Source organism: Mercenaria mercenaria, chromosome 10 (assembly GCF_021730395.1).
Source record: "Mercenaria mercenaria strain notata chromosome 10, MADL_Memer_1, whole genome shotgun sequence".
In the NCBI taxonomy this organism is placed as follows: domain Eukaryota; kingdom Metazoa; phylum Mollusca; class Bivalvia; order Venerida; family Veneridae; genus Mercenaria; species Mercenaria mercenaria.
Window position 1 is genome coordinate 30,255,375 of NC_069370.1, and position 20,272 is coordinate 30,275,646.

The 20,272-nt window shown below is 34.6% G+C and overlaps 1 protein-coding gene across 2 annotated transcripts; it reads left to right on the forward strand.

The window, feature by feature from the left end:
* Nucleotides 1–5,499: 5,499 nt before the first annotated feature.
* Nucleotides 5,500–13,249, forward strand: LOC123559539 (uncharacterized). Of its 2 annotated transcripts, none has more exons than XM_053552598.1 (7): nucleotides 5,500–5,709; nucleotides 6,118–6,411; nucleotides 8,336–8,545; nucleotides 9,526–9,565; nucleotides 9,994–10,019; nucleotides 10,640–11,245; nucleotides 11,823–11,989. In XM_053552598.1, exons 1-7 carry the CDS (start codon nucleotides 5,628–5,630, stop codon nucleotides 11,837–11,839), a joined length of 1,275 nt encoding a protein of 424 aa, XP_053408573.1. In that variant the 5' UTR covers nucleotides 5,500–5,627; the 3' UTR covers nucleotides 11,840–11,989. The 2 variants fall into 2 exon arrangements, with proteins under 2 accessions (XP_053408573.1, XP_053408572.1); XM_053552597.1 differs by having other exon boundaries at nucleotides 5,503–5,709; nucleotides 10,640–11,223; nucleotides 11,823–13,249.
* The last annotated feature ends 7,023 nt before the right edge of the window (nucleotides 13,250–20,272 follow it).

The window sequence follows — 20,272 nt, forward strand, 5'->3', positions numbered from 1 at the left end:
GAACGTAAAAGAACCATTGTCGCTTCGGGATTTAGAGCTTAGAGCTTCTTGTGCAGCTTCCATTGTCCCCGAAATAAAATTATCTACATACTTTTAAATGGGTAGCTGGACGATACCATTCTCATGTATCGGTCGTTCTGCCGACAGGCCAAAACAGGTTTCAGCACATCCTGAATCATTTCTCATGCCAACTCTAATGAAAAATGGCCATAAAAATAAGTTGCGTATATGGAATTTGAGCTGTAAATAATAGATCTACATGCATATTATTGAGGCATTTTAGAGCTGGGCACATGTGTAGCATGTATACAACAGTCCCACACGAAATGTATAATGGGTGTTGACTCAGTGCTCTTGAGTTCAGTGAATTTGCGAGGTCGAGTCGTCGCTTCTGCAACAAAATCAGCTATCATTTGTTCGGATAAGATGCTTTTTACATGGTACACGAAACAACAAACCAAGGGAAGCATTTAGAATTAAGTACAGCATTTATTTATCTTGTATGGTCCTGCTAAATAATAAACAATCAACATTATTCTAAAAAAGGCAAAGTTTCTTAAGATGGAATGCACCTGAGTTAAAGTTATACGATTCTACTTTAAGGCAGCTGAGCATTGCAAAGGATGACCACTACACGAAAGAACTCGTTGACCAGCAGAGTGTAATTCAAATGCTACATCTCCTTGGGACATGCTGACGCCTCGGTCGGTAGTCATATTTCTCGAGGTGAACATTTTTCATGTCACCTCAGGAATGCAATGTTTTTTTATTATACCGAAAATTTATAAGGGTCAAACATTTACTAGAACATCAACAAACTGAGCTAAATGACTTATTGAAATTATCATTTAAAAGTAAAATATTATATTTCTAACAGACATATCACAATAGAAGTCTTGTTGGTCCGGCAAAGATAATAGAGAACATTCAGACATTGTAGCGAGTTTGCTGTAAGACTTTTTTTTCTCCCTTTTATATGTCTGCCATTTGACGATGGATTCACAAGTAAATAATTCTAATATCTAATATTTAAAGAAATTTGACTGGTTTAGCCGAGACGCTCACATATTGATAAACCCGTTGTTTATCATTTTTATATTTAAGAAATAATACAGTCAAACCTGTTTATAAAGACCACCCTTGGGAGAAGCAAAATGTGGTCTTTATTGGGAGGTGATCTTTATTCACAGGTTAAAATACACTGTAAATGTTAAAATGGGAAACAAAACACGTGGTCTTTAAAGCCAGGTGGTCTCTGTTCAGAGGTGGTCTTTAACACAGGTTTGACTGTATATCTCATTTAATGATTTGTCGCTGAATAAATCATTGTTTGGAGTTCAGATGCGAAGGAAGCGAGGGCACAGCCCGAGTGATATAATAATACGCATCTGAACGACAAACAATGATTTTATTCAAGAGCAAATCACTAAATGACATATATAATTTCGAATCTTACACGTTACCAAGGACTTTAAAGTACATCCTTGACGGCATTCATTAAATATTTGCCCGTTTTCAATTGGTTTCTTTTCCAGCGCGCCGCTATGCCATTTGACGCTATGACGTAATAATTGTGACGTCAGAACAGTGAATTGTTGTATAATAATTCACTGTTTTCAGCCTTCTTTTTGAATAACTTTGCTTTCCATGTCAAAAATTTCGAAAACAACTTTTTATCAAATTTTAAAACGAAACTATTATTATCAGATAGGAAATGATCAAACTAAGAAAATGAATGCTCACACTTATTATAAATATGTTTCGTTCAGAAATAAGAAAGTTATCGCCGTTTTTCTAATGTTACTGCTATCGGTTTTGGTATTGACGAAATGCTGAAATAGTGCATAATTCTAACACGATTTGATTCATTTCCCTATTAAACAATGAAAAATCAGAAGGGTGTACACATGCATGAACACAAGAAAAATAATTTAGTCCTATAATAATATATAACCACCTCGTCAACGTTTATTGTTGCTTGCAAGGGAAATATGAAAAATACTATTACATGTGCAGAAAACCAACAAAGCGCATGTGATGTTATGTTACTGGGGAATATGATATAATAATCAAGTTAAACTAATGAAAACTTTGTATTAGGCATTTTTGTGAGGTGTCATAAAGACAGTTCAAGTTTGTCAGAATGAATAATATTGAGCTGTTACATCTATCTATCTTCCATCAAGTAACATTTTCATTGAAACACATCCAAAGAAACTTACTATTTTTATTGTTGACGGTTTCGGTTACAAACTGCAACCTTCATCAGAACTTTCTCACGACTGATTGACTTCGTGGATCGTCGGGAATTTCTGCCACTTTCCGACATTGTGGCAAAATTCGGGTCGTAGATACCTTGCAGATCTACTAGGTCCATTGGTTGGACGTGAAGATCTAGAGACAGGGACTAGGTAGTCTGGAAGAGGGATGGCAACCCGGTTGTTCAGGATGTTATGGAACATGGCAAGGCGTTGGTCAATTCTGCGAAGGTCAAGGCGTCTCAACTGAAGGGAAGCTAACATGTCTGGAACACTTGACATTCGGCCGTAGTCGTGTTTGACCCAGCGGGCAGCTCTGTCTCCAGTTGGTCTATAAGAGTTCCAGTGTATGGGTCCCAGACTGAGGAGCAGTACTCCATTTGAGGTCTTACAAGTGTCCTGTATGCTGTTGACTTTAGCCCTTTTGAGTGCACTTTGATGTTTCGTCTTAAGAAACCTAGTGTTTGATTTGCTTTTTGGTGATATTTTCTATGTGATTTTCCCATGTTAAATTATTTGAAAGAGTGATGCCAAGATACTTTGCTGATGATACTGTTTCGAGGGTTGTGTTATGCAGGACGTATTTTGTGGGGATTGCTGTTTTTCGTTTTGTGATTTGGATTACTTGGCATTTGGATGGATTGAATTTCATGTCCCATTTTGATTCCCATTGTTCCAGTTGGTGCAGGTCGTGTTGCAGAAGAAGACTAGAGTGAGAGGCTACTATCAGAGAGATAGATAGCTGTGTCGTCGGCAAAGAGCCGGATTTTAGAACGAACACAGTCAGGAAGATCGTTAATATAGATAAGAAATAGGAAATGTCCTAGGACCGAACCCTGTGGAACTCCAGATGAAACTGGGATTTTACTGGACTTGGACCCATTTGCAACTACGGACTGTGACGCATTGTCTAGAAAACTTTTGATCCATTTCAGAGTTTGGCCCCTTATACCATAGAAATGCAGCTTATAGACTAGTTTTTCATGGTTGACTATATCAAACGCCTGGGAGAAGTAAAGTAATATGAGGTCAACTTGGCTTCTCTGTTACTATTGGCCTTATTTGATCTGGACCTGCAGCCTTGTGGGGGTCAATGTCTTTAAGGTGTTTCTCTACACCATTTGTAGGGATATCAATATCAGGCATTGGATTATGGGGACTAAACGGTGGCTGCGGAATCTCTTTCAGCTAGAGACTTAAGAGATAGTGGAGATTTAGAGGTAAAGACAGACTGAAATTGTTCATTGAGTACTGTGGCTTTGTCAGTGTCTGCAGTGTGCAATTTGTTGTGTTTTTTTTTGAGCAGTAACCTTTCCATTTCTATGGTCATTTGTTGTCCATGTTCGTACTTCTTGTTTATAAATTACGTCAAAAATATTCAAAGAATTAGTTATATTAATCGTGACGAAATTCACCTTGACATATAAAAATCGTGAGAAACACAATGATTATTGATAGATAACGCTAAGTGTATCAACAATTCTTAGAATAAATTTATTGGTTTGGGTGAAGATAGGATAGGTAGTGTAGACAAACTTTTAAGTGTGCAACACTCATGATTTAATTGTTATGGCTACTTGTTTCACAATTGAGGTTAACATTTTGCACTTCCTCATTTACAGAGCTGTTTATATAAAATGCTCATCTGATGTTGCGTAATAACGGCATTAAATGCTTGTGAAACCCATGCAGAACATGATCTTGTTCATAATTTGACTCTGTTCTGGTCTTTGTTTAAGAACTTTACATGGGTTACGTATTTTGCTGCAGTTACCAATTATGTCAATTGATAAACGTGTACTAAACACTACTTGTAGCAAAAACTATTATTGGCAGAATTTCATTTTCATAAAAAAAACAGACGACGGAAACTGATGCAACACAAGAATCATTCTCGTTTAGTATTTTTAATCATTTCTAAACACAGTGTTTTGTTTAGTTCTTTCTGAAATAAAAAAGTCATATATATGGGTATGGACTCACGTTATAAATTTTACTTTTTGTATGTATTTTGAATGCATACTTCATAAGTAAATCCATACAATATTGTAACATCAGTATTGTGTGGCTACAGGGCCAATACGTACCATTTGACAGGGAGAACTCCCTGCAGCGATAATCTCCCCTAGCAAAAAAACATTACTCGCTGTCTTAACAAATACCACGTGACCGTGTAAATCACATGATTAAAATATTGTTTTCTTATTTTGATTTATAACTCACATTAGCATCAATGTCTCAGAATACTCGAAACAATTTCAAAAATAACAATGAAAAATAAAAGTGTTATGACAGAGGTCACTTCAATGGCCACTGTGTAAGGAGAGTGGTATCAAATATGGTGTTGCCCTATTTACGGGACCAAAATCTTTTATGCTATATTTTCATGGAAGTGTGAATTTAGATTAAATTCGGTGTATTATGAACACTCGGAAGCTTATTTTGACCAGTTAGACCAGTTTTACCATCAACATTGTTTAAAAGTATCTTTAACTGAATGTTTCAAGACCTATTTATTCAAAACTGGAGAGGTACACTATGTAACTAGTGTCAATATTTCAATTTATGTTTTTCAGATTTTGTTATTTGAAAAAAAAATCAGCATTTTCTTATTTCATCTAGCAAATACAATTTTCTTTTGAAAAGGGAAGATTTTAGATACACAGAAATCTTAGCAGTTGTAATTTATGAATTGAAAATACTTTAGGTGATGAATTTCAATATATTTTTAAGTGTATTTTCTTAACAGTTGAAAGAAGGAAATATCTAAAATGTACTATCATAAAAATACAAATGCTGTAAAAAATTTCCGAATCAAATAGCAATGACAAAGCAGTATTAATATAATTGTCAATTTTCAGCAAACATAACATGTCGGTATGTAAATAATAGACATGAATAGCCTCATTCTCCATTTATAAAATATATTTCATATTTTGTACTATCACATTTAACTCATTTATAATTCATTCGTTATCATTTTGTCATTCTTATTATTTTGATCCTGTTTATTATGTTGTACCGTTGTTGCCAGATGCTCTAAATTGGGCTTGACATTATCAATAGTTTTTAAACTTAAAACACAAAACAAACTGTGAAAGAACTACTTTAATAGATTTACTCATTAAAGTTGATGCATCATTAAGTATTTTCATCCTGTACTTAAACTTGTGTATTATTTTAATTGATAAATCCTTCCTGCCTAGTTTCCTTGTTGTCAAGTGGTCATTTCAATGTTTAATATACGCGTAGTAGCCATCATCAATGACGACAGATTGATGTTGTGTGTTGATTAGTTATCATTTGAATAAAAATTTTGTTTCAAGACATTTTTAATATTTTATATGGAGATATCTTAAAATTTAGTAAATGCAAAGTATGTTTTACGTTCACAAAGTAATCTTTGTTTCTTCACTTTTATCAAAAGTGGTAGATCTGTATTTGTTAGCTGGTAAGTACCATGTAGAACGTTAGTATGAAAATTAAAATATTTTATAGTAATTGTCCGACATTCCTTTTTTCTAATAAAATCTATTCTTCAATATATATTGAATCTCTTTCATCATATACCTATATAACACTAATCTTTACAAAACATTTTATAAAAAGCAGAAAATGGTGTATTGTACACATATTTAAAGCATGCATGTTTCCTGATTTCAATATTTAGGCCACTTTAAGACATGTTATTTTCTTACTTTTGAAAAAAAAACAGATTTGTTTGTTTTTGTTTTTGAAAACTAAATCTTATATTAAAAGTTTATTGACCATTAACGTTGAATCGTTTTGTTGTGAAATGGATCTTTTAACCAAGCATTTATCATGTACCTATGTCACATATAATTTCATATTTCAATAGAATGCGGAGAACTCAATGTAATCTACCGATGTCATGAAAACCACATCGATGCAGAGCTAAAACTTCTCCCAATTATTTCCATACAACAAAACGGTTCTCACAGATGGCATCGTTACTTAAAACAAGAACAAGGTCCGGAAGAAGTTATTTCTGAAGGAGACCCAAAGTACGAGGAGAATAATTTCACACTCACGATCCATGACTTCGCTGATTCTGACAACGGGACGTATACCAGGGACTGCACTATTAACGGAAATCTCTCACGCAGCGATGTCGAAGTACAAACTAATATAGGTATTGTTAAATATCAATTTCAAAAAAGTTCGATAAAAAACACAATTATATATGATGAAAAAATGTAAAATAAAAATAAATGAAACTTCTGTATTTTTTCTTTTAACATCATCATTTGGTGTTTATTTTTTACATGCGTACTATCAAACAATAACGTTGCAAACTTTAAAATTTCAAGAAAAAGCCTTAGTTAGTACATTATAAATTGATCATTGTTTTTTGTTAAGCAACATTTTATGCTATTTTTTTCACTTTTCGTTTTTCCTGTTACATATTTTTTAAGGAACTGGAAGAGGTTTTTCACAGAATTCGAACCCGTTTAATATTTTGTTGTGTTTCTCTTTTAAATACCTTTTCATCCCCCCGCCCCTCCCCCTTTAAAATGAAAGTATTCAAAAAGGTGACTTTATGAATTTCATTGTAGTGTCTAGTTTTACATGTCTATTTGATATTTTTTCAAGATATTACACCAGTCTGCATCATAAGGGAAGTTTTGAAAGCGTGTTTATTCAGAATTCATTTATTTCCAGTCTGAACAACTAAAGTAGGTAAAAAGGAAATAATACCTATTTTAGATACGTGCATTTCTAAACCGTAACTGTTTAAATCTTTTTAAAATATAATACACTGGTTGTTGTATTCATATAATTACTAAGATGAGTTTTTACTTAATATGCTTGATTAACATTATCTTGCTTAAGCAACCAGGAGAGAAAAAAATCAAATTGTAAAAATTAATATGTATTAAGCGCTTGGCTTCGAAAATATATAAATGAGAGTAACTGATCAGAAGTTAAAGTTTCGATCAAATCCATTGTTGGACTGAATCAGAGCGACAGACTATCGGTCAAAGACTAAATGTAAAATGGGCTGTCAAATTAAAGATAAGCCATTTACTCAAAATATATTCATAGATTGTTTTGTTAATAGTGCAGCGTGTCACGCCCACTGGCACCAGACCAGAGAACGAAAATGCCGCTGTACATGTTATACTCGGCCCCTAGGTATACTATGGGAACCATGGTCATGACCGGGAAAATGCACTAATCCATTTCAGGGTTACTTTTTTCGCATAAACGGTTACCAAGCATACTGAACATGCGGTAATTTATCTTCCATCGTGCACCAGTCACATTGTCTCAATATTTCATATTGTAGAAATACTACACATATTTTATGCTTTCGTCAAAACTTGTGTGAACTTCCCTAATGAAATCCGTTCTAGAGGCAAAGCAGTGTACACATTATAGGCGGAATGTAAACAGACAAATATTCATAGTTATACAATAAAAGTAAAAATGATAAATGAAATTCATCTTAGAAATGCTTTTGAAGTCATACATTGTTACATATCTGTATTGTTTATTTAATTCACATTGCACATTTATTCTGCATACACACATTTTAGCATACACGTGTACTTAAACGACGACTGATATACATTTTCACATCAGCCATTCAGAACAATTATGTAATTTTACCACTTATTCAATATCCATAGTACACATTTACCGAACTGTGTGTTTTAGGTGAGAAATGCGCTATTGAATGATTTAATATATTTTCACATTCATTCATTGGTTCCTATAGGGGTAGGGTATAACAAGTACAGTGGCATTTTCTTTCTGGTCTGGAACCAGCGGTCACACCTATTCTTGAGGTGTTTATCAATGTATTTCAGTTTTACCTAATATATAGTAATTTCGAAACATGCACTTCAGTGTTATTACACCTGTTCTAACATATATTGTCTGAACGAATTTCAGTATATGTTAAACCTGTTCAAAATATATATTCAGTGTATGAAATACATATTCAGATAAGTATACGTAAGTATGTGTTACAACTAAAACGAAAGTTTATCTGTGTGTTTACATTTCAGTATTATTTCATCTATTAACTTTAAGTTATTTTTAATTTCCAGAGTGTGCTCCAACAACTGCGGAAGAGAAAACCGTTGTAACTACACCAACGTCTGAAACGGGGATAGGACATGCTGTGCAAACGTCACCAACCACTGTGTTGTTAAGCGAAACTGTCATCGTGGTTACTGCTGTGTGCTCAGTGATTATTGTCGTAGTAATTGCTGGAACCATTCTTCTTGTTATACGCAAAAGGGCATCTACAAATGCAGGTATGTCCTCATACATCTCTTATGCTCAAATTGCATATTTGGAAACATAACAATTACCGCGCAGTTAAAGTTACTATCTTATGATAAAGTGTTCAAGTGGAAGATGCGCACGGTGTAGCTTTAAAGTTATTGTTTCAAAACTGATATTTCAAATCAAAGAAAAAGAGCTGGCACAATAATGTAAACTGTTTGGATTACACCTGTCTTAGTCATTTTGCGTATTTCTTTGTCCACCAGTATATGTCGAATTCTACAAAAGTAATTATTTAAATCGATTCATTAACTGACATTTCACTATCATTCTCCCAGGGCAGGGAACATCTCTACCGATCAAAATCTTGTTCATAATAGTTTTATCTTGATTTTGCGATTGATTTACACTTAGCAACGGCACGATCATGTTAAACTGACGTTTTTCCTGTGTAATATATTGTTAACATTATCGAGACCCTATTGAATAGATGCTAGTTACACAAATGTTTATAAATCTGTCCTATCACATGTTATAGCTAGTATCGATCCTACGTTTTCTATGCGAATTGACAATTACCAGCCCCAATGTTTCCATAATTCATGTTAGCCTTTTCGATTTACACGATTGAAGACAGAAGCTTGCAGAACCAAGTATGGTCCCAAATTATGTTCCATAGGATGTCGTATATATAGCTTGATCACACTTTCGATTATGAAACTGAATATTTCCATGGAAAACATCATTTGTTACCTGCTGGTATTTCTAATTCCAGCAGAATACAACTTCCATCTTCCAAATTAATTGATTTGAATGCGTCTTTGAAATTTGGAAGAGATTGACTGCTCTTCTTTGCGAACTGCAAATTGAAAAAAGGATGTGGGTATAAAGGTTTACGAATTTCTGGCCAGTATTGATCGACATTAAATTAGTTAAACATAGACAAAAGAACGGTATATATTCACTTGGCCAGATCACACAAAAGCAATCAATTAATTACTTTTTCCAGGTGCGTCAGGTTTATCACGTGACGGAGGCGGTCTAGCTGTGTAAGTTAAAATAAAATCATTGCCGTTATTTCCTTGTGTTTGCAGTGGATATATTTAGTTTGTAATTTTACTCGGATAGCTTTCACGAAATGCTAAATTTCTTGTTTTTGCCAATAGTCAATTAGTAGTTTGTTTTGATTCTTATATCAAAGTAAATCCTAAAATGATTGTTCTGTTTCATTAGAGGCCATCCTACAGGCAGTTTATTATTCTATGACAGTAATGATATAAAATCTAATACCTTAAAAAGTATTTCTATAATTCTTATCAGAAAAATAACAATATTTAATGATTAAAGTAGTAGAAATGCGATATGTCTTTGTCTAGTAAATTCCTCGAAAATATTTGTAATGATAACAAATACACTATGAACAGAAGGCATGGCTATGATTTTTATTCATAACATCAATATGTTTTCCTTTCTACAGAAACTTCCAAGAAGAGAAGGAACAAAGTATGTATATTCACATTTATGCCATATTTACCCTAGATTATTTCAAACATAATTATAGCAATGACAAACAGTTGTTATGAACCACATGACAATGATAAACACTTCATAAGAACATGCTCTTGATATAAACAATATAACAATGACAACTATTTTTCTTTTAACCAAACTGCAATGACAAGCACTTTATGACACATAAATAAAAGTGAAAAAACTCCTCACAATGGCAAATCACTGCATATGAACCATACAACCGTAAGTGCACTGCATATGAACCATACAACCATAAGTGCACTGCATATGAGCCATGGAATAATGAGAAGCACTGAATATGAGCATATAACAATGATATACAATGAACTATTTCCAATGTAATGCACTGAACTACGGTAAAACCTGTCTATAAAGACCACCTTCGGAGAACCAAATTGTGGTCTTTATTGGGAGGTGGTCTTTATTCACAGGTTAAAATACACTGTAAATGATGAAATGGGAAACAAAACATGTGGTCCTTAGAGCCAGAGTCTCTGTCCAGAGGTGGCCTTTAACACAGGTTTGACTATATAGGGATAAAACTAATGTATATATTGTGGTCACAACTAATGTATATTTTTGTTATGTAGGCGACATTTACAATGAAATCGACCTGGACAACAGGAAGCGAGATAGATGTGGTTTCAACAGTTCTAAACTAACTCTTTTGACTTTACAAAACTCTCCAGCACTCCCAAAACGTCCTCCCAACAATGCAAAGCGCATTATAAAGGACATTGAGAGTGAATACGATGTGATTATGGATGGAACAAATAATAAAAAAGACGATAATACTATGAAAGTGTCATCCAAAGAAATCAAACATGCCGCAAATGATGAGGGATATGCCACAATTCGTCAAGAAGAGAAGAGTTTCAAAGATGGCAAAAAGTGTAAAGTTTTTAACAATAACAACATACCAGAGTATTCGCAAGTATTGAAACGTCCAGAGTACGCTACTGTTCACAAACATCAACTTCCTGGTAACACTGCTGAACAGTCTGAAAATTCAAAGGACAATAAAACTTATATCAGTGATTATAATGTTGTCTTCCCTGCTATTGAATACACCAATGTTGTTAAATGTCTTGACAATAACGAGCAGTCAAGCGATATGACAACGTTGGAAGAACCAGCGAAATATTGTAACATTGGGCCAAACAGAAGAAGTCAGGTAAAACATGAAGAAAGAATTAGTAAGAAATGAATATGTTAGAATATGTTATGAAGTTATGCTTTATATAGTCCTTCTATATGTAAGACAGATAGAAAACATTTGAACTTATCAGTTTTAAACTTGGGTTAGTGACCTTTCATGATAAGACAGCATTAGCAGTAAGTCTTGTAAGATAATGGCGGGCTCGTGTACTTGTTAAAGAGGTTTTATCACCTTACAAATAAGACGATTCTAATCACTCAGGAGCGTTCCTTCAGATTTTACTAGAGCATAACATTATTGTTGAAATGGAAGCTAATCAATTTAAATATTCAGTGACTGTTTTGTTAAATGGTTTTAGTGATCATCCGACTCGTGTAAAAGTCAGGTCAGTGCGAGTTATATATTACAAAGGGAATGCCAGAGTAGGCAATGCTATTAATTTAAACTTGTAAGAGTTGTCTATCATTCATTTCGTAAAAGTTTAACTTTATCACTTAGTAGTTGTTCTTTTGGTAACTTGCACATAAACTCAATTTCTATGTGTTATTTTCCATGACATCAATTTGGTAATATTGTAATTATGAAAAACTTACAGTAAAAAATTATATTTTTAGGCCAGGGCAAGTCGTAAAAGCCTACATTATGCAGTACTTGACCATACAGACTGCGAGGCAAACCTGAATGAACTAAACTGTGGACCGTACGATCTTCCAAGCTTTGTAAAACTCGTCACATGTCAGTATGCCTCTATAGACTTCGACAAAAAAGCGTTCGTTGCTCCAATCAGGAAAGCACCGTCTTCATGGTACAAACGTAAAAATAAGCAGAAGAAGAACATATAAAATTTGAAGATCACAGGACTGATAGAAAAATCTCAAAATTAGCCAGATGTTATCTGATTGTACCACATCTGATTGTACAACTATTGTGTTACCAACGTCACAATACGCAAGACAAACCACATAGACCTTCTCGGAACACAAAACTAAATAGCAGACTTTCAAAAAATTGATACAGCACTGATTGATAAGTAATCGTAGCACAAACATAGCAATAAATAACAACCACGCATGGACTATGTACAAACACGTGTTCAACGGGTATTTCTCAAACTATTAGGGAGCGATGGTGTAGTGGATAATGTGTCGGTCGCTTAACCCAGAGGTCGTGGATTCGAGCCCAACTTGGGTTACGACCATGACTTCTCATATGACACCAGTACTGGTTTTTCCAGGAAGCAGACTCGAGAGTGGTTACAATAAGCTTAAAGCTTTCATCACAATCGAGCAAAAACAAATTAGTATAAACTAAACTATTCAAATGGCTGATGAATAAGACAGTTATTTTTGTACAAAACTTTCAAAACAGAAGGACACATTGACCTTATAGGGACACAGGGCAAATGATTTTGTCTTAACGCGGTGAAAAAATCATATCAGTGTAAAACCATTGCACAGGCGTAATAATAAGCAGACGTAATTCGCATAGATTTTATAAGAACATAGCAATTGTATGTACCGACATTTTGCTATAAGTACTAGAAGAGATCACCATATTCTTTTAGTAACTTATAATGATATCTCTACAATTAAAACTAAACAGCTTGCTGCCCGTGCAATGAAAGCGCATCAAGTGTAGATGATGTGACGGGCAATTGAAAGTACACATATCATGGATGCACTTTATACAAAAATTTCAGAATTCAAATTAGATCAAAACGATAGTTTTATCCGAATCAGGAAAGCAATGTCTCTCCTGTACACATGTTAAAACAAACATTTTTATCATATTACTTTTATGGTAACATGTAACTCCTCCCGAGATCACCTCATGGATCTTTAGCCAGAAGTTATGCTGCTGTTGTCTCAGATACATGATCTGTAAAAACGAAGATTTAAATCACATGTTATTAAAGTCTGAATAAAACACGTTACTGTTAAGCTGTTTAAGTTATACTTAATTATTTAAAATGTGCCTCTATGATATCTGAAATCTGTTGATAATATTTTCTGTTTTAATAATAAAAGTTTGATTACTTTGACTAACAAATTGTTTTTTCCATTATGTCAATATTTTAATTTTTAACAGTTCTTCCACTTTTGTTAAAATGACATTGGAATCTAGCATTTTATTCAATAGTCTGTGTAAATATATAATAAGCAGTTTCGTTGTCGCTCCGTTCCATACCAGATAATAATTCGTATAGATGTCCGTCTATACTTTTTTGTCTTTTTTAATGACAGCGGACTTTTATTTTCATTGATAATCAGCTTTCCAGAAAGGACAGAAATTTAGAAGTAATGGTAGATTTCCTGCAAAGCAAACAAAACCAAAGTCATGTCCGCGGCAAATAAAACTTGTATGGAAAGACACAGCAGACGGGTTGCTTAATAAAAATGCAAATGAGGAAAAGATGGGGGCGTTGGGGGATGGGGAAATACAAAGACGACTATTCAAAAGGGAAATCCACGCTCAAAAATGTAGCCTGCCCAAACCGCAAACCATAGCAGTACAAGCATGCACAAGACAAACACACAGACAAGCCCAAATCGCAAACCCCATAGCAGTACAAGCATGCACAAGACCAACACACAGACACGCACGAACAAACCATAGCAGTAAAAGCATGCACAAGACCAACACACAGACACGCACGAACAAACCATAGCAGTACAAGCATGCACAAGACCAACATATAGACATGCATGAACAAACCATAGCAGTACAAGCATGCACAAGACCATCATCAGACATGCATGAACAAACAATAGCAGTACAAGCATGCACAAGACCAACACACAGACACGCACGAATAAACCATAGCAGTACAAGCATGCACAAGACCAACACCACACGGACGAACAAGCCATAGCAGTACAAGTATGCACATGACCAACACACCGACACACACGGACACAGCAAAATGAAAAAGACTACAAGGATTCAACAAACAAACAAAGAAACACAGATGGGCATCGCCTAGGAATGACCAGTAGCAAAACACCAGTTGTTGGTTTAAGCCTTTTTTGCAATATGTTTATCTTAAACAACTCACAATACAGAGAACCCTGTGCTAAATCACATGGGAAAACACTAACTAGCTCTAAGACCAATTTTCTTTTCCGATCTAAACACAAGCAGTGTAGATTAACCTGTGAGTAAAGACCACATGTAAAAAAAATTAAAAGAACTTCTCTTATTCTTAGAATATCAATTTATTACTTATAATAGATATGATCTGGAAACATTTTTTATGAAGCGAAAACTTTTTATCTTAGTGTATTCGGTCCATACTCCATACTTCTTTTTTTTTAATTCCAGCCTAACATTCAAATAATACCTAATCATGTATAACAGAAACCTATTTACGTAAAACAAGTGTATTTGGATATGCCATAAATAGTAATTAATTGTACTTTGGAAAAGGCATATCGAATTAATACTTAAATATTTAAAAATTAATCCGAGATTAAGTCTTTGGAGATTTTATTGTAAAGTTGACATAAATTATGAAACGCTTGAAGCCTGAATATATGTTGTACTTTAATAATAACACCTGTTTTTGCAATAAGAACATCTATTTCTTGTCGAAAATCTTCAAAATCTTCAAATAAACATGTAAAGTGCTTATAAATAATCAAGTTGGATCTACAGAACTTTATATTGCAGAATTTCAAGTTAAATATGGTAAGAGTATATTATTTTCATGAAACTGTTAACGAGATTACCGCTTGTTTATGTTATTTCGTATAGAAAATAATAAGCGCTCTTCAAGCATATTTGCACAATATCATTTATTGCATAAAAATATTTAGCAATAATTTTAGAAATATCTTCAGGACTTAAAATGTGTTTTGCAGTTTCGTTTTTACATTTGAGATAAAAGCAACGTTTAGAGTGGCCTATGATGAGTATCATACTGTGTAACATAATATATAAATCTAATATGAACAGAAAAGGGTCTGAAATACAAATTGCATTTATTCCGTGAACTTCATTTTGACCGGATACATTATGATTATGGCACAGGGGGGTGGGGGGGGGGGGAGCATTATGCACCAATATTCATTCTCTTAATTGCGTTCGTAATGGCAGACTTCGGCATTCCATCCATAACAAGAGTCTCTCCGAATCTTATAATAATACCGTTCAATGAAGACGGGATGGGCTTATAATGTTTGTTAGATATACCGAACACACTGGTCTAGTTTAATCAGCTACTAATGTATAGTATAGTAAGAAACAGGAATTATTTCTGCACATGCGCGTGTATGTAGAATTTGATTCAACCCTGAGTTTTCTAAACTTCAGACTATACTAAGAAAATTCGACAAATAAAAAAGATAGGGTCTTGTGCTTTACTTTTTGCTAGATAGACTTGTAAACTTTGGACCTCACACAAATTTATTCCGTGTAGCGGCCGTAAAAAGTCTTGTACTTGGATTAAGTGTTGTTATATTTTCTTGTCTTTCAATTCAATATCTATGTAATAGAATTCAGCTTAAACCAGTGCTAGTGGGCGTGAGAGGTGTTGTACTTACTATAACCACTCATGAACAGACTCAATCAAACCCAGTGTGCTATTTTTTGCTTCCAAAGGATCTTTTTAAAGATTATATTCAAAATGAGAATCTATGAGAAAATCGCAATTTTGATAATATTTTCGTAAATAGAAAGTTTTCTAAAATGGTTATTTTAATAAAACATCTAACAGTTATAAATAAATGTATAGTCTATAATATTGTGCAAGTAAGAAGGAAAAGGGGCACCACTTTTTGCCAGTTATTTTCCTTTTTTTCTTAATACAGAATGTCAGGTCCGTTTATTTTCTTTTGTTTCTTTCAAAATTAGAAATATCATCAGTTGTTTGTTGATAAGACATTATGTATGGTATTGCTTATGCATGTAGTTATTTTTATTATCTATATAAATCTTTGAATATTGTAAGGTTAATAGGCGGATGGCTCTCCGATTCCATTTACGGGGATAGTAAACGGGGTTACCCCATACGGGGGCCTAAAAAAATATTGTGCAATTAAATATATAGTTATGTGTGCTTGTTTTTGAAATATTTGCTTATAATAAAGGGCATCCGTACATTACACGCTGATCTTAAGAGATTATTTGGTATCATCTAACTTGTCAAACGTTTTAATATAGAAAGAATAATAACTTTGCCATTGCAATAAATTTACTCACAAGATGCGATTTATTAAAAGAACGATTTTCATTTTCTGTACTGTCTGGCTTTATTTCTATGTCATCCGGATAAAATGACGTTACGCCATTACTTCCGGTTCATCAAACGTGATAACTACCTTAAGATCAATTGAGACAAATACATTCACACACAGAAAATGTGAAATTCCATGGCCTGGACAACATTTTCTAACCTTTCTCTGCCATTTTGAAACTGGAGGAAACGGTCATCTACTATAGTTTTATAGTTAAAATTATTACGTCATATCCGTTAACTAGAAACAGCTCGATGCAACAATAGTTATATGACCGGATGAAAAAAACAAACAGTGAGGGATAATTTATGTAAATGAGAAATTATACAATACTGTGGAATCACGCACGTTGTTTTACAGTTTTTAAAGCTTCTCGCACTTCAAACAAGATTGATGTTCGGACTTAAATACCTATAATGAACATTTTACAATTTTAACAAGACAGAGAACATGCACAGTACTGTACATTGTCATAAATCCAATATCACCGAATTTTGAAATTTCATGTTCACATAACCTGACATTTGTTTTTGCTAGAAGAAAATTCAAAGCAAAGGCTACGGCAACCAATTGCATAACATCTGCAAGTAACATTGTGAAGTTTTAAACAAATAATATGTAAATTATTCATATTAAACTGTCAGTAGCTGATATTACTGACGTGCCGCATAATCTTCCAATATTTTACATCAGCATTTCATGATCATATCACGGATACTGTGTTGGATACTATGGTATGTGGGTCGGAATATCGGTCGATCCGTAGACCAATGTCACAGTGATGCGGAACAGTTCAACAGTTTCCGGACGATAACTTGAGAACGCTTAGGACTAGGATAACGAAACTTAATAGGAAGTTTGATCATGACCAGCAGATGACATGTATGGATTTTGAGGTCAGTAGGTCAAAGGTCAAGGTCACAGTGACCCGGAACAGTTAAACAGTTTCCAGGCGATAAATTAAGAACACTTCGACCTAGGATAACGAAACTTAATAGGAAGGTTGGTCATGACCAGCAGATGATCCCTAATGATATTGAGGTCGGTAATTGAAAGGTCAAGGTCACAGTGATTAGGAACAGTTCAACTGTTTCCTGGGGCTATGAACACGAAACTCAATATATGGAGGTTGATCATGACCAGCAGATGAGCCCTATTGACTTTGAGGTCAGTAAGTCAAGGGTCAAGACCACAGGACCCGGAACTGTTAAACAGTTTCGAGGCGATAACTTGAGAACGCTGTGGCCTAGAATCACGAAATTTAATATTGAGGTTGATCATGATCACCAGATGACCCTTATTGATATTGTGGTCAGTAGGTCAAAGGACAAGGTGACAGTGACCCGGAACAGTTAAACCGTTTCCGGATAATAACTTGAGAACGCCTGGACCCAGGATCACAAAACTTAATAAAGAGGTTGGTCATGACCAGCAAATGACTCCTATGGATATTGAGGTCAGTAAGTCAAAGGTCAAGGTCACAGTGACCCAACAGTCAAACAGTTTCTGGACGATAACTTGAGAACGCTTGGGGCTAGGATCATAAAACTTAACAGGGATTTTGATCATGACCAGCAAATAACCCTTATCGACTTTGTAGTCAGTAAATGAAAGGTCAAGGTTAAAGTGACCCGGAACAGTTAAATGGTTTCTGGATAATAACTCAAGAACGCTTGGGTCCAGGGTCAGGAAAGTTGATAGGAAGATTGGTCATGACCAGTAGATTACCCTTATTGATTTTGAGGTCAGTAGGTTAAAGGTCAAGGTCACAGTGACCTGGAATAGTTAATATGTTTCCGGACGATAACTTGAGAACGCTTGGGGCTAGGATCACGAAAGTTATTAGGGATGTTGATCATATGACCAGCAGATGACCCTGTCAGTAGGTCAGGGTCAAGGTCACAGTGACCCGGAACAGTTCAACAGTTTCCGGACGATAACTTGAGAACGCTTCGGCCATGGATCACGAAATTTAATATTGAGGTTGATCATGACCAGCAGATGATTCCTATTGATTTTGAGGTCAGCAGTTAAAAGGTCAAAGTCACAGTGACCCGGAACAGTTAAACCGTTTCCGGACGATAACTTAAGAACGCTTCAGGCTAGGATCACGAAACTTAATAAGGAGGTTGATCATGACCAGCAGAGGATTCCTATTGCTTTTGAGGTCGGTAGGTCAAAGGGCAAGGTCACATTGACCCAGAACAGTAGAATATTTTTGCCAAATAACTATTGAGATAACATTTGATACGGAGGTCATTTATGACTGGCAAATGACCCATAATTATTGATTTGAGGTCATTATGTCAAATGTACAGTGCACAGTGACCAAATAATTTCTGTTCCTTGTCCAGTTACTGAATGCATCAAGGAGGCATTTCGTGTTCTACGAGCTCTTGCTTACCCTGATAAGGTGATATCCATGAATTCATATCCCAAAGACATAGCCGTTTTGGAAAACCACGAAATTAAATGAGTTCATACTTTTCAAGTTTAAAGAACAACATTTACATTTAACTTAAAACTTATTAGTAAATTTGGCCACGATTATTTCGACATAATGAGCTGAATCTTTACATTCCTATGCGAAAATCTGAACCGCTGTTATCACAAGCGATGAAAATTATTCAAACTGTTTTCATTTTCAGATCGATGGTTTTTAACACAAGTTACATCGTTGCCTTGGCTCTACTAGGTGTGTTAGCAGTTGCCTCAGTCGCTGGATGTTTGGCTATTCTCATCAGTGAATGCAAAAATGTCAAATTTGCAAAGAGACAACACGGGCCAACAAGGAATCCCTATAGAAGCCATGACGAACATAACCAACATGATAAAGAAGTAAACACAAGCAGAAATACAGGGGCTGTGCAAAAAGGTGAATAAGATACACAAAGACACCTTAACATAAACTTAGTTATAATACTTGTTTCTTATTGTGATAAGCATAATTACAATACTAAATATTTTTGGTGTTGGCGTTTGCCTTTTATTTTCTAAACGTTTGAACAACTGCAAAAGATTAACAGGATGAAGAAAATCGTCCTGCATTTCGCAAATCATATATGATGTTTGTCTTCTATGTCTAGAATGACATGGAAAAAAATGTAAGTTTAGCTAGGGTTCGCAAACACACGTGGAATGTTGATCTTTGCATGAACAGATTATTTGTTGCGCGTGTATCAACATAATAATTTTGCTCATCTTTTCATTTGTTTTTATTTCAGTTGTAGTCTCAGACATAACATAAGAGAAGATTTTCTGCATGCTGGCAATTATACAGTGTCAATGCAACATGACGACAATTTTACAGGTCTGTGCAACACGCTGACAATTTCGTTGTATCGTGCATCATGTTGAAGATTTTACAGTATCATTTAATATCCTGACAAATTTACAGATTTGTACAACTCGCTGACAATGTTATAGTATCGTGCAACATGTGTTTTGAAACGTATTCAAAAGCTGACATTATCGAACAACACGCTGATAATTTGGCGGTATCGTGCACTGTGCTGATAATTTTACAGTGTTAAGAAACATGCCGTTAATATTACCGTATTGTATTACATACTGATAATTTTACAATATCCTGTTGCATCACGACAGTTTTACAGCTATTGCAACAGACTGATAATTGTTCATAATTGTAAAACATGTTGACAGTTTTGTAGCATCGTGCACTATGACGTCAGATCTACGATAACAATTTCAAGGTGCTATGTAGCACGCTGACAATATTACGATATCACGCAATATGCGGAGGCTTTTGCAATATCATGAAACAAGTTGACAATTTTACACAATCGTACAACATAATGACAATTTTACAC

What these genes read in the sequence shown, in the direction of transcription:
- LOC123559539 (XM_053552597.1), top strand. Translation starts at nt 5,628, where the DNA reads ATGCAAAGTATGTTTTACGTTCACAAAGTAATCTTTGTTTCTTCACTT. An exon ending in AAGGGCATCTACAAATGCAG is followed by an intron (nt 8,546 to 9,525) that starts GTATGTCCTCAT and finishes TACTTTTTCCAG; the next exon opens with GTGCGTCAGGTTTATCACGT. An exon ending in GGCCAAACAGAAGAAGTCAG is followed by an intron (nt 11,224 to 11,822) that starts GTAAAACATGAA and finishes TTATATTTTTAG; the next exon opens with GCCAGGGCAAGTCGTAAAAG.